We start from the raw sequence: 15,293 nt of genomic DNA on the forward strand, positions 1-15,293 counted from the left end.
GGTTCTTTTAAACTGGACCGCCTGTGATGTGTGTCTATCACAGGCGGTTTTTGATTGACCGCCTGTGATGTTGTTTTACATCACAGACGGTGCACCACAAGCGGTTCCTGGAACCGCCTGTGTAGAGGCTAACCGGACCGCCTGTATAGAGGATACCTGTAGTAGTGATTGATGCTACTCCTTATTCGTCTTGTGTCAGGAACAGACGTGTACTATTTTGTTTTATTTTCCTATTTATTATTGTTCATCATGTTAGATGAACGACTTGTCTTCCTTATATGGCGTATGTGTCCGAGAGCATTAAAGAGGAAAGCAACAAAAGAATTTGGAGCATGGAAGAATTCATGTATAAAATATAAGATGAAAATAGGATGCCCATGTTTTTTTAGCTTGATTTGACGGTGGAGATTATTTTGGTGACGTGGTCTAGCTGATTTGCTAGGAAACACACCCGTTTTAAAAGGGTAAGATTGAAACTTCGTTTATTGTCAGTATAAAATAAAAAAAGGACTGTGATCAAAAGGTGAAGCGGTCTTATTGCCACCGCCATTGTGTTTTAAGAGGGCCCATGTACTTCACTTGGAAGGCACAACATTTGGGCCTTCTCAGTCCAGTAGCGCGCGCTTTCCCGTATGCGTCCGGCGCTTTCGTCCACTTCGTCCTCCAGGTTTCCTTTCCACCCCCGCCGGTCCAGCGCCAACACCAGTCGGCGGAGCGGATCTCCGGTGAGGTCGAGGGATGGCGAATGGCTGCGGCTACGTGTGGGCCCTCGCGGCGGGTTTCAACGCCGCACTCGCCGCCATCTCCGCCAAGTTCTTCTCCACTCTGGTACCGCATCACGAGCCTACCCCTTCCTTCGTCCCTCTCTAACGCTCGCCCCGCCTGTACGATCCGAGATTCCTTTTTGGTCTCGGCTTCGGAGCTTGGGGATAGTCAATGAGCCTGGACGATGAGTTTTTTGGGGCCATCGACTACTTACCTAACCGAAACTTTGTGTCTGAGGATTTGACCGTAGGTTTGAGCCTCTTTTGTTTACTGAACAGTGAACACAAATGGGATCACATGTAGAAATTACGCGCGCACATCATAACGTGCTTGAAAAGGGAATTCAATCGGTTTTATAATTCCTAGAGCATTGACTCCTTTTTTTTTTTTTGACGAGCTCACTAGTCTGCACTTCACTCAATGGTACTCTCCCTGCTTAGGCGCTGGCTGCTCAGTGCAGCGTGTATATGACCATGCAAGACATTATCTTATATTGTATATTGTACACGGCAGGGTTTAGAGTAAAATTTGAAATAGGAGGTAAATTAGGAAGGCTACTGTAAACAACCTTACATGAAAGACGAGGATACATAAAAAGTAATCGAAAAAGGAGAATTTGGCCAACAACCAGTAAGATACTTAAAAAGTAATCGGAAAGGAGAATTTCGGTCAACAACCAGTAGATTATCGATTTATGATCTGCAATTCACAATTGAAGCCTTTGTTGCTGAAGTTTATCGTGACAATAGAAAAAAATGTCATCCATCCTCGAAAATGGCAAACAATCATGTGCTTCCTTTAATTTGTCAAGGGAAACACAGAATTAACTCTTATAACTAGTAAGTTGTCTGTTCATATATGTTTTGTTGGTTAGGTAATGGTTAGGTAAGTGTGAGCGTGGAGTCAACAACCAAGGTTTAAATCCTAACTTGTGCACAATTTTACCTTATTTTTTGCATAACCGTGAAAACTGGTGGATGTGGTTTTTACCTTATTTTTGTATAACCGTGGAAACTGGTGGACGTGGGCGTTGAAGTTAATGTTTGGACCACAGTTAGATTAGAAAGAAGTATAAGATTTTTTTTTGAAAAAAACAACGGTGAAAACCAGAAAAACTGGTGCTTTGTAGTAGTAGAGATAGAGATAGAGATAGAGATATGCCAATGCTTTCAGTTCCCTGATTCATGACACTGACACAGTTAACCCTGTCACCTATTCTGATCGGATCTAACGCAGTTGCTCAAATATGGCATGGTGATACTTTTCAACGTGACAATGTGGGGGTGCTATGTCAACAGCCTCAAAGCTTTGTCATCCCTCCAGGCAACAGTGACAAACTTCGCCGCCAACTTCATTTCATCTGGGCTTGCGGGGTGTTTCCTGTTTGATGAGCCCTTGCCTTCTAAGGTAATACGGGAATTCTCGGTTTTTATATGGTGCATCCTGAGGATCAGCACAGAGAAGTGAACGAAATTGGGCTTTATTTGTACCGCATACGATCTCTCTAGCTTTCTAATTCCCGCTTCGATTGAAATCCTGGAGTGATTTACCATGGCATAGAGTTGGTGCAACCTATGGATGAGGTAAATACAAGGATTTACAGAGTGCTCCCTCCCTCACCAGGGGGTGTAGAATTTAATCAGATCCCATCAAGTGCAGTATTTTCAACTTGTTTGGGTAGTTTCTGCCGTGTGTTTAAATAAATTGATCCTCAAGTCTTTTCTTCTAGGTAGTCGAAGAAAGCATTATGTTATTGCTTATGCGGTTAGTCGCGTGGTAAAAAAAGATTTTCAATTTAGTGTCTTCTTCTAACAGTGGTATCTTGAGAATATAATACACTGGAACAGCTAATTCCAAGACAGATTTTTTTTGATCTAGCACGCTAGTTGGCTTCAGAAAGGTGAACCATTGGTCATGTGTATTTGATATACACCATGATACTTTAAAATCTGTATTTGAAATACTACATGATCTGTGCCAATTAAGCCTTGCTATAATTGACAAATTGACTACTCTGAACACAGCTCCCTTCTCTCTCTCTCTCTCTTTTTTTTTGACATGGAGACACCTTTATGCAGTGGTTTGCAGGTGCCAGTCTTATCATTTTTGGCGTCTTTATCCTCAGCAAGTCAAGCATCGAGGAGAAACAGAACTCAGATTAGGAGGAAGTTTTGACCACTAGCGTTAGCTGTAACATAAGGTGAGGCTGCTTATACTTAGGGCTAGTTTGAAAACCCCATTTTCTCAAGTGATTTCTATTTTTCTAAGGGAAATTAGCTCATTTTTCCTTAAGAAAAGTAGAAATTTCTTGGAAAAATAGACTTCTCAAACTCGCCCTTGTATATATACTAGGTACATGCCCGTGCGTTGCCACGGAATTTAAATATTAGTATAAAATATATATATAGAGCTTAGTTGATGTTTGATTGTAGTGAACAATGTAGCCATCAAACTGTACTTGTACATGCTCAGCCCTAAATGATTTTACGACATAGTCTCAGTAGGGTACTTGTACATAGTCAGAACTTGCCTGACATGTCATCAGGCTCATGAAACATGGCAAAATTGGCAGCGAGGGAAAATTATAAGACCAAAAACATTTCATAGGCATATTGGAAGTTGTACGAAACTAAACTCCAACCAAAAGGAAACATTTTTTTAAAAAATCACTCTGACATCAGCAATCCTGGACGGCAGTACCACTCTCAAGTTGTGCATTAGCAGACGCGTCAAGATCCTGAGGAAAGAAGAGCCTGCAAGATTGGTAGATCCATTAATCATGTATTCACATCGATTAAAAGATGACTTATCGAACACAGCAGAGCTGGAGCTACAAATAAGCAACATGATTATGACATGGGTTGTTTCTAGTTACTGATAACCAGTGGAAAATTCTAAGGTTGGTACGAAGTTATCTTACCTGCATGTGTTGTGGTACAGAGTTCTACTCAGGCCTTCTACGCCAGAAATTCCTTTGCTTCCGACCACTACCTCAAGAACTTGCCTGAAACCGATAGTTCCAAGTCAAATTTTCTAGGGGCAACATTCATGTGAGAATAAAAATTTGAGTAACAGATAAGTCTGACAAGTTCAGCTCCCAGTAATAACAATGGAACAATCATGACTTAGGGAATAAGGCTAATGAAGCACAAAAGTCAATGATCAGTGCTCAACAACATTGATCAAGGTAGAAATACAAATTTCCATGTAAAAGACAAGTTTCTTGTTTAGTCTCTCTACAGAGAAGGGCATGAGTTAAGGTTGGATTACTTGGATGCTTCTACAGAGAAAGCATGTAAAAGAATGGATTACTTAAATGAGAAGCAAATATTCTCTACACTGGAAAACAATTGTCATATTTAAAAACTCAGCAACCAGTCTATACCGAGCAAGAAAACCCAAGAATTGATGGCAAACTGTTGCAACGTACCTGACTAAACAAGGCTCATTGCGACCTTTTACTGTTGAATCTGGCTCATACTTTTCTTTCTTCTTGAATGGCCAGACAGATTTTACATACGGACTTCTAGCATGAGTATTTATTATATCACAATATGGAGAATCTGTTTCTATCATCAACCTCTCGACAGGAATGCCTCGTAGAACCTCAAGATTTTCGTTAGTTTTCAGAGAGCAACCATTAACACCTGCAACCACGATGCATAATCATCTGACCCCACTAGGAGACAAAGAATAACAGAGTATCAAATTTTATAGTTGTTTCAGTTATCAATATCCAAATGGAAATTTTCAACACATAACTGAATCACAAAGAGGAATTACAACAGAATTCGAAATAGCTTGTTACAACTACCTAAAGGGTGGTCAATTGACTATCTTTACTCTTAAGTTTATCATGTTGCAAGAGATGCAGATTTTTATTGCTAGGTAAAGAGATTTTACCGATAAACATATTCTCAAAAGAAAGTAGCCTATCCCAATCTTCTGCTAAGTCAGTGAAGGAATGTGTAACCCCAACAGGGAATCTGCCAAAGAGAAAAACAGACACAGAGATCAAGGAATAGTTATAAAACATAACAAGTGAATTGAAACATAGGTAACTCCTACGGCCAGTGTACTTTCAACTGTTTCATTAAAAACAAGAGTGTATCCAGCAGGGCATCATTGAGGAACACCACCTACGGAATATAGATTATATGCTACCTGTGCAAATTCTGTGTCATGATTTCACAGAAGTCTTCACCAGCAGCACGCATGTGAAGAAACATGGGCAGTTTTACTGCTTCAGACAACTCAAATTGTTTCTCAAAGTACCTAATACAAAATAAATCACTCAGAAATGAATAGATTAAATGCCAATTTGTGTGCATAGGAGAACAAGATTGTATACTTCTTTTGCATATCTGCCGGACAGAACTGAAGTCTGTCATAATCCAAACCACATTCACCAATAGCAACGACCTGCAAAACTTGGAACTCATGTAAGATTGCTAGTGTTTTTCCCTGTAGGATGGTAGAGAGTGGGGACTGAAATAAGATGGTAGAGGGTTTGGGGCACGACTTTGCACAACAGGAAGGGAGAAGGGGAGAAGGGGAATGCAGTTAGTGCTTCAAAAATCCCTACAATAGAGCAACATTGTGTTAGTTTAGTATTTGAACGATTTTAGGAACCTTTTTAGTTAATGATTTATCCAATGCCTTATGTTTGAATGAACCATAATTGAATAGCAGTGTTCATGAATCCTCATTCCTGGCCTCACCTATAAAACAAAGAGACATTTTTAAATTTTTACAGAAGAACAAATAAAAGGACTCACCAGATGGTGGGGATGGGAATGCACCGGACATACCGACTTAATCTCCGGACAAGAAAAGGTATACAAATCAGACAGCTGCATAACTGCAACAAGACCCCCCGTGTGGCAGTAAAGCAAGCAATGGCTCACACTAACTCAGGCGAGTTAATTGCTTGACCAACGGAAAATGGTGTTTCCCCACTACCCCCTTTTAAATCTGCTAGCAACGTGAACATTATGATAGGCACGAGATATTTAATTAGATCCATATATCTATCCAAATATGGGGACGACAACATTTTTTTATGAATGCTAAGCAAAGGTTGCTACACGCGGGGAAAAACAAGCACATGCGAGAAGCAAAAGAGGCATCCATTACGCCTAACCGCGACACAACCAGGGGAAAAAATCTCACGGGAAAACTTTTGCTTCAGTTTAAAAGATTAACAAAAAATGGCAACATGTAGGTCATACTTGCGAGCCTGATCTCATCTAGACTTGTGTTGTCTATGAGGTAGTGTCATGAGTGGGAAGAAGGTACCACCTGGCGGCAACGCCTTCAATACTTCATCCCTGTACTCCACCGCGCTCGCCGTTGTGGTCACGGACGACTTCAAGTTGGGCATGATGATGTCCCTCCCAAAATGCCTCGCACTGCCACAAAACCTCGGAAACATTGTCGAACACCCGACATGCACCGCCAAAAACCAAGCAGCACCTACGCCAAACGAACCTGTGTGGCACTGCAGCCTGAAGGACAGCATCATCACGAAAATGAAGGTGCCAAGCGAGGCGCTCACCACCTCCCAAAATGCCTCGCACTGCCACAAAACCTTGAAAACATTAAGTCGAACGCCTTCATGATGCAAATTGTTTCAATGTCTCCTCAAAATTTAAAACATGTCCATCTATTAGACTAAAATACTGCAACTTCTATATAAGATTAAGAAATGAAGGTTGTTGATGTTGGTATGTTTTTCTATATACTTTGTCAAAGTTAGAGAATTTTGACTTACGACAACAAAAAATGTCCTATGTTTTGGAATGGATAGAGGAAACAAAAGCAGTAACATAATTCCAGACCAAAGCTCAAACCAGATAGACCAAACACAAGATTTACCTTATTGTAAGCCAACACAATAGACACAGCACCTCTCATGAGACCCGCCCACCAAACAATAACCTGAATGACCAATATCATGTAAGGAACATAACAACTGTTTCAAGAGAACATAAGAAGTTAAGATGTTGCTAAGTTAAAGACTTATCTGCTGCCTAAAAGATATCTTTCCATTTGGAGTTTTTTTGGTCAAATTTGGTAGAAAGGATAGTGGGAAAACAAAAGCAGCTCTTGAAACCAGCACCAAGGCTAAAATGGTGCTGCTCAAAGCGATAGACTTTACCGGGCTGCACATGATAGAAAATACAGATTCAGAAGAAAGATCTTCTAGTTGAGCAATGAAGAGAGAGAAAGAGGGAGACCGTATGCCTATAAGTTTGATCGACAATCTTCCACTTCTCTATATCCAATGCATCCATACCAACATAAAGAAACAGAAAAATCTCGGAGATAAACGACAATGTTGCAAAGGCATGCCTGTGATCCATCCAATAGTACATTAGCATAAGCATTACCAAAGAATGCATGATCAAAAGCAAATGTCCATACAGAAGGTATGAAGCTACTTACTTGGTTGTGACCCTCGAACTTTCTGTTACATTGTGCCAAGTATAGTGTGACATTACGATACCGCAGAAAAACACAGTGAGAATGCCACTAAAATCGAGCAACTTACAATAAAAAGGCAACCCGTTAATAACAATTTACAGCTATGTTTGCTTTTAAAAAATGCAAAATGTCTGCAGAGGTTAAAAGTACAGGGTGTTCACTTCAGCTAGCATGGAAGATAAATAAGCCATTAGCATCATAATGGAAACTTCACGATCGGTTGAATGCCTCGGGTGCATGTCAAATAAGAGGAATGTAAGATGTGGAAATACCATCAATTTTTCAATTAAATTTTTTTTGTTGTGTCTAGTACAAACCTGCCAAAGTACAACTTCTTAATGGTATAAGCACTAAGAAGTCCAGACTGCAGAAAAAAACACATGTCAGTAAACTTTAGCAAAGCTAGAAGCGGAAGAGCATATAACTTACAGCTACTCCAAGAATGGTGCTGGAGCCGAACAGATAAAGGAAACTGCCAATGAAGTTCAGTAATTTGGCACCGCTGATATTTCTAGGATCAAAGTTCTGGATTGCATTGAACAACACAACAGAAGTTGCGTCATTGACAACACCTTCACCAAACACGTGGTTGTACAAGAATGGTGTCTCATCTTGGCTTAACACCTGCAAGGTGCAAATTGAGTCTGTGGCCGAGAATATTGCCCCAAGTGCTGAAATTTAAGATGTACAAGAGTCAGAAAGAAAGAACTGTATATGGGCAACAGAAGTGTTTATGCTTTGGGTGATGAACTTACCAAGATAGTCTCCCAGTTCAAGTGCGCCGATATTAAGCCTTGATATTAGTCCTAGAGCGCCTATTGAGATCAACTGTGAGTTAAACGTTGCATTTGTAAGACTGACCTCCCGGAGCATGACCAGCTAAACGTTGCATTTGTTGATGTCGGCCATGCTAGCTTGCAGGTCAGCATTGTCGGTTACAAGAAGGGGCAGCTCAAGATGCTTTCGCATGCATATGACCGTTCTCTTGGTGGGAGGGACTTCGATGAGGCCCTCTTCAAGCACTTCGCGACGAAGTTCAAAGAAGAATATAAGATTGATGTTTACCAGAATGCCCGTGCATGCCTTAGGTTGCGTGTGGCGTGTGAGAAGCTTAAGAAGACGCTGAGCGCCAACCCAGAGGCCCCACTGAACATTGAGTGCTTGATGGATGAGAAAGATGTGAGAGGGTTTATTAAGAGAGAGGAGTTTGAACACATCAGTGCACCTGTGCTGGTACGTGTCAAAAGACCCTTGGAGAAGGCCTTGGCTGAAGCTGGCTTGACAACTGAAAATGTGCACTTTGTTGAGGTTGTCGGATCTGGTTCTCGTGTTCCAGCCATAATCAAGATAATCACTGATTTTTTTGGGAAGGAGCCGAGACGAACCATGAATGCAAGCGAGTGTGTTGCGCGGGGCTGTGCTCTCCAGTGTGCTATTCTCAGCCCCACTTTCAAAGTGCGGGAATTCCAGGTATAATCTCATTTTTTTTCCTATGTTGTTTTAATGTCTAAGGCAATAACCTGAAATTCAAAATAACATTACTCGTGTTATTAAAAAACTTAAAACTGAAAAAAAACCATGGGTCGATTTTAAGCTCCTTTCAATCTACATAACAGTAGTAAACAAATGCCAAAATAAAACCCACAAGTAGCATATTAGTTCCATAATCCAAGATGAATGCAGACTGAGAGTGTTAGCACTTATTTCATCACATTGACTAATAATTCTGTTATGTTAAAAGGATTATTAGAACATATTAGAACCTTCCCTCGTGATCTTGGAAGAAAAATCCTCAGACCATCTTTGTTTAGGATGTAAATATTTGTGCTCATCCTTTTTTAGAAGAAATATATGTGCTCAGCTACCAGTGTCACTATTTATATTAGTGTATATGAAATTGTCCTCTGATGGGTTGACTTCATTATTTTTCTATGTAGGTGATTTTTGTTGATGCTGATCAAATTATTTCAGAAAATGAAGAAGCATTATGGTTTCGTTTGATGGTTGTCAGGCAAGGGCATTTTCTGGCAGGAGGACATCATCCCCTTCTTCCAGAACGTGACCATCCCCAAGGATTGGGGCACCGTCCAGCAGTGCTACATCTACCTCTCTGGACAAGTGAAAGAGAAGCTGGGCAAGATTGACCCCTACTTTGTCAAGCTCGGTGATGCCATGGTCACATGGATTGAGCCTGGGATGAGCTGAACCCGGCGACCCCTGCTGTCGCAAATGGCAAGGTCAAGTAGATGGAGTCCCTATTTTGCCTTCACTTCCCCACTGGATTGGAAAAGAAAGTATGATATAGGAATACATGAAAGTGTTGTGAAGTCTACTATTTCTGATGTTAATGGTTGTTGCAAACTTACAATTAGTTATGAGCAATTTTTCAGGTGACTGCTCTACTCCTTGAAGTGGCATAACATATTGTTCAGTTCATGTAGTAATTTAGATATGAAATGGTGAAGCTATCTTAGCATAGAAGTTGCAGTGTGCTATAGCACTCTTATGAACTATGATCTGCCATTACTATAGGATCATGTATAAGTAGATCAGATCAGGTACGCTGGTACAAACATGATCTGTGCAGCAAGCAAGAAGCAGAAATTGGTGCAAAACCTAAGCGCAAGCATTAGAACAACAGAGGCACCAAGGCGATACGGGGTCGAGGGTGCTCACGTCACAAGTAGGGACTTGAGGTTGAAGGCGAGCACGGAGGCGTGGTGGTGGATGCAGGCAGCCACGTCAACGAGGAACTATGTTTTTTTATAAAGACACTCAAAAAAGTGTCTCAGCAGATATATCTCAAGGCAAACAAATAAATGTTGATGTCCCTACATCCCTCTCTCTCAGCATTAAGAGATTATTAAGAAAATGGAGATGTAGTTACAAGAACATTTACCATTTGAAAGAATAGTTACCATTTGAAAGAGATTTATAAAAGCAATATAGAATAAAAAACATACCTTCTCAAAGCAGCATATGCTTGAACCTTTTGAAGGGGAAAACTGGAGGAATAGAAGGCAATCAAGCAATCATATTTTAGCACTAAAAGGTTTAGGTGAGAGCAGTAAAGGGTACACTTCTCTCATAAGAGAGTCAATTATATACCACTGCACTTTTAGAACTAAAACATTTACCATCTCTTCTGCTATACTTGATCTTATACCACCACCCACCAGTATAAATGAAACACAAATCTACTGCATTCGGATTGCACCTTAGGTAGCCGCCTCGGTCCTGGACAAGCTGTTGGGCGCGTCTGGCTCACCAGAATCCGCATTTCAGGTGGCTGTCGTCGTGACGCAGCCGCCGGCTGCCAAGAACAGGGGGTGGCCGCTGGACAATATTGTAATGCTTTGAAATACATGATAACAAAGAATACAAATAATACTAAAATTAATTTGTCCACATGTAAACGGATAAAAATGATTTGATATCCGAACTCATTTTGACAGACCTCTATTTTGTATTTCCCGTTTAGAGCTTCAATAGCTGCCAATGCTTGATTTTTTTTGATACTTTATGAAGGCATAACCAGCTGCAAAGAGCAAAGTTAATAGACAATAGACATTTGAGACAATGCATATCATTCTATTCATAAGGAAAGCAACTTCTCTGCAGGATATTACCTTTGTTTGTTGTGAACCTCTCAAAATTTGCAAATCCTTGACATTCCCATATTTGGAATGTCATCATAACCCTACAAAGAACAATCTAAGTCAGACACCACAATGATAAAGATCATTTGTACTACAATATAGGCTCATACTGTGATACAAGTAAATGATACTTCTACTTAAAGCTTTGGGAGTTACAGAACATATAGTGGACAAAATATGACCCAAACTATTGTGCCGAGCTCAATAAATTGAAATTTGACCCAAAACTAAAACCACAATACTGATATAAATCATCTAAATTCCCTGTCGTCCTAGTCTTCTGGCTGCAACCATAAATCGTGCTACATGAAGCACCTCCGTGAAAAGAGTTCAACCAAGATTTTAAAGTATTTAGCAAAGGCACGAAGAATTGTCTAAACATCAACTTCTTGCCTTCAGGGTCTTTGATTTTCTTTGGAGGAAGAATATCCCAATCATCGTAGATGTTGCCAGATTGCTTATGAAGTGTTGTATGTGGCATAAGGACAGATGATCAGTGTTATCAAACTGACAAATGCTTATGAAGTAGTTGCAGGGACCACATTGATATTTATGAAATAGGAAATGGGCAGAAAGTGGAAGAAGATAAGCCGGTAAAGTCAAGTTGGCTGAAACAAATAGAAAACGAAGCTTATTACCTCTGAGGCTGTAATGTTGTCCTGTATGGTTCTCATGACATATCGATGAATTTGCTAGGAGTTTATGATGACAGGACCTTGCTTTTCGACCTAGGGAAGTACACATTTGGTGTGGCATCGTTAATAGAATGTATATCTTATATGCGAGTTGGTATATTTCAAGTGCCTGAATTTAGATAGACAATTATTAGTACATTTATAAGGTAAGAGAGTTTACTTCTTTCTGTACTCAAACAATAAAAAATAATATGGTGTCTAAACAAATTTAGACAATTGATTATTAGTATAATTAAAAGGACAACTTATAAGAGAGAATTTACATGGTTTACTGCACTCAAACAATGACAAGATCTATGGTGCCTAAACAAGAACAGTAAATGAGGCATACCTTATAAGTAATGCAACAATCGAATTACCGAAGAACAATACCGAGCAGAGTTCTAAAGCAGTAGAAGAAATTCATAACACTATAATCCTCAATGGAGCCACAGTTCCCTTTTCCCCCACTCAGATAACAATCTTACAGCTCACAAATCCTCTCCGCCATGTTAACCAGAGCATAGACTATGGAGAGGCGGTGTTGCTCTCCGTGCAAGCGCGAGAGGCGGTGTTGGTTGATGTCGCTGAAGCGGAGCTCGCGCGGGGGTGAATCTCGACGAGCACGTCCTCGCTGCCCATCGCCACCTCCCAGCCGCGGCTAGCTAGAGAGTAGAGAGGAAGGACACGGAGAGATCAAAGTAGTTGCTCTCCATGTGGCCTCGAGAGGTGGTGTTGGTTGAGGTGCGATGGTGGCGAGGCGCCCAAGCCTGGATCCCTTGCCATGGGTGGCGGACGAGCGGGCCTGGACCGGCATTGATTGAGACCCGATGGCGTCGAGGGACGTGGGGGTGGGGGGCGACGCACGAGGTCGAGGCCGTCGCGGACGATGATGGAGAGGTCGAGCGCCTTAACGACGCGGTCGGAGAAATCGGGGACAAGGCAGACGAGCGGGGGCCGCGCGAGGGGCGAGTCCCGAGATCCGAAGAGCGAGGATGAGGGAGAGGGGAGGGTGTCGGGATGGAGATCGCTGGGGTGCGGTTGAGGTCGACGCCACGACAGCGGCGAGGGTGGAGGGAGCGACGCATGACGAAGACGTTAGGATGAGAAGGTAATCGCGAATCGCGATCTGCGGGTGTGAGAGAGAAGCGATCTGCGGGTGTGAGAGAGAAAGCAGAGAGAGTGAGGATACGAGTGGGCGTGGGCAGCGACCGACGGATGACACAGATGGTGTAGATTGACCGGAGGCAGAACAAGGGAGGCAGCCTACCTCTTACCTTCTTAATAGTAGTAGAGATTCATAAGCAGTAAACAAAATAGAGGGATTTGTTTCTCTAATGTTTCTGATGGATGAATATATAGTAGTCAGATAAAAAAAGATGCAATGAACTCACATGAGTTTGACTTTCAATTATATGAACTTCACAGATGCTACTCTTCTTTGGTCTCACGGCGCACTGACTAATATCGCCAGGTTCAAGATAGCAGTGCACTGTGCACATCCTTCAAAGAGCAGAATTCATATCCACTGACTGGATTAATATAGTACTACACAGATAAAAAGAATTAGACGCCAAAAGAGCTAGCTCACTGGAAAATAAACAAAGCAATGTGATTGCAGCTAGTGGTGGTGACTTGAAGTTAGAAGGGATAAGAACAAAGAATGGATTGCATGCTAAATGCAAAAAAAAGAACTATCCAAGGGCCATATGCAACAGGTAGAAGCCTTGCGAAAATACCATCACCTTGCGAAAAAATATTCATTATTCAATAACAAGGTAAACCGAAACATGAATATAGCCAAGCATACCATATGAATAGTGCCATAGGGAACTTAGAGTGGTCAGACATTGACTGGTAGATGTTTGGAATACTGAATGCCCAGAGTAGAAAAATCCATAAATACCAATGGCAAAGGGCATGCCACTCCAGTTTACTACCTTCCCAGTTAAATGGAAGCCTATACCATCAGTAGCACCAACTAAACCAACAGACAGGAATACAAGAAGAGTTGCCATCACACCACTCGCTGCATGCATAATAATTAGTTAAAACCATGCAGAGTCACTTGATCCTTATTTTAGTAATACTAATAATACTGTGCAAAAAAAAACAAATTATTAACAGTCAGACCTGAAAAGTACGAGAGTACTCGAAGATCTCGCAGCCATACTGTTGGTAAGACTAAAATAGCAGTTAACACTCCAAGAAAATGTTTCTTTGGAGACGGCATCTTTGGACTACAGATGTATTGGGCAACCAATAAGGTAATCTACCATCAGCTTCGTTCCCCTGTAGTGGCACTAAAACTGAAAATCCCAAATTGATTTTATATCGATGACACACCTGACACCTGTTGTAAACAGAATATACTTGGGCTCAAATTATTTTAGCTTTAGGACATCATTTATGGCCTCAATCACCTGATAAAAAACAGCAGTCCCCTCTGATTCAAAAGCATGCCAGTGCAAAAGACATTTTTAAATGATACATGCTGCAATATGTTTGCCATCCTTATATGCTAAATTTTCTTTGATGCATCTCAATAAAACTTCATGATTTTTCTGCATGAAACAATAGCAAATATGAGATAAAGTTGATACCATAATCAGAAGTTATTCCAGATTGGCTAGCTCAGAAGCATAAAATCTAGTTCCTCTGAAACCTAATGCTCAGGGCATGGATCATGAGAAGACATTAGTGAATTTAAGAGGTGAGATTCTGATACTAATCCTACATCTTTCCAAATTGTGCCAGGGAGTGGTTGGCTTAATGCATATGAAGCCATTCCAAGCGGATGCTATCTTCCTTGAAGCTCATTACAGTTTGGTTACCTCCTCATCTCACATTCTTTGCATGTATTTTGGTCCACAAACCAAGCCTGCACCAGCAACCACATCTGGTACTCCTGTTACACAAACTAAGATAGGGTTTTATGGTATCTTGACCTTTTGGAATTATGATATTTCCGTAATCCTGGCGGTTCTCGGTAGTTAGAAAGACCACAAAATACTAAGTTAAAAGAATAGCTTACTGCACATATCGAATAAGCTGGGTTTGGGGATTATAAGCAACAGATCATAAGTCTTTTGAAGGCTTAGCACTCCTGACCTAGTTTAGTATAGTTTCGTATGTGCTTCTGGTCATAGTGCGCTTAACTTTTTAAGAGCAAATTTCATGGTATTTTATTTACTACATGAACTGTAATATGGCTGTGAAACTAAATCATGTCATTAATATATAAAATCAAACTGTGTAAGCCAACTGAGGAAACAAAACACAATCTATGCCCCGCGTTCCAAATTACAGATCACTTTAGATTAATTCTGTGCCAAACTTATGTAAATTGACCAAACATTTAGGAAGCTATATTAACATCTACAGGTTCAATACTAAAGTACCAAAACATATTTTATGGTGAATTTAATGAAACTAATCTGACGTTGTAGATGTTGTGCATTTTTCCATAAACTTGGTCGAAGATAAAAAAAAGTTTGACTTAGGACAAAGCTAATGCAACATTTAATTTGGAATAGGGGGAATACAAGACACTGAATGTGTGGAGGATCAGTCTAGCCATGACTGTAATTGTCTACTCTACAATAATATTGAACATCACATAAAACCACAGGGAGCTCCACCAGAAATTTAGCAGTAAACTGAACAAAATGCTGGTATGGACCACTATGATCGACCAGGATGATGATGC

General features: G+C 40.8%; 2 protein-coding genes across 3 annotated transcripts; one reads left to right on the plus strand and one right to left on the minus strand.

Annotated features, from left to right (window-relative positions):
* The first annotated feature begins 588 nt into the window (after positions 1 to 588).
* LOC100282436 (uncharacterized) lies at positions 589 to 9,752 on the plus strand. 2 transcript variants are annotated; one of them, XM_008660378.4, is made up of 4 exons: positions 589 to 828; positions 2,002 to 2,172; positions 2,844 to 2,965; positions 9,189 to 9,752. In XM_008660378.4, the coding sequence occupies exons 1-3, from the start codon at positions 739 to 741 to the stop codon at positions 2,925 to 2,927; spliced, it is 345 nt and encodes a 114-aa protein (XP_008658600.1). In that variant the 5' UTR covers positions 589 to 738; the 3' UTR covers positions 2,928 to 2,965; positions 9,189 to 9,752. The 2 variants fall into 2 exon arrangements, with proteins under 2 accessions (XP_008658600.1, NP_001353360.1); NM_001366431.1 differs by lacking the exon at positions 9,189 to 9,752 and having other exon boundaries at positions 2,844 to 3,001.
* LOC103639596 (sodium/hydrogen exchanger 2) lies at positions 6,400 to 8,149 on the minus strand. Its single transcript, XM_008662329.3, has 6 exons — positions 8,007 to 8,149; positions 7,681 to 7,922; positions 7,569 to 7,615; positions 7,413 to 7,479; positions 7,213 to 7,313; positions 6,400 to 7,119 (listed from the first exon to the last, which is right to left on the minus strand). The coding sequence occupies exons 1-6, from the start codon at positions 8,122 to 8,124 to the stop codon at positions 6,954 to 6,956; spliced, it is 741 nt and encodes a 246-aa protein (XP_008660551.1). The 5' UTR covers positions 8,125 to 8,149; the 3' UTR covers positions 6,400 to 6,953.
* Positions 9,753 to 15,293: the final 5,541 nt, after the last annotated feature.

This window comes from Zea mays, chromosome 9, assembly GCF_902167145.1.
Source record: "Zea mays cultivar B73 chromosome 9, Zm-B73-REFERENCE-NAM-5.0, whole genome shotgun sequence".
Lineage (NCBI taxonomy): Eukaryota > Viridiplantae > Streptophyta > Magnoliopsida > Poales > Poaceae > Zea > Zea mays.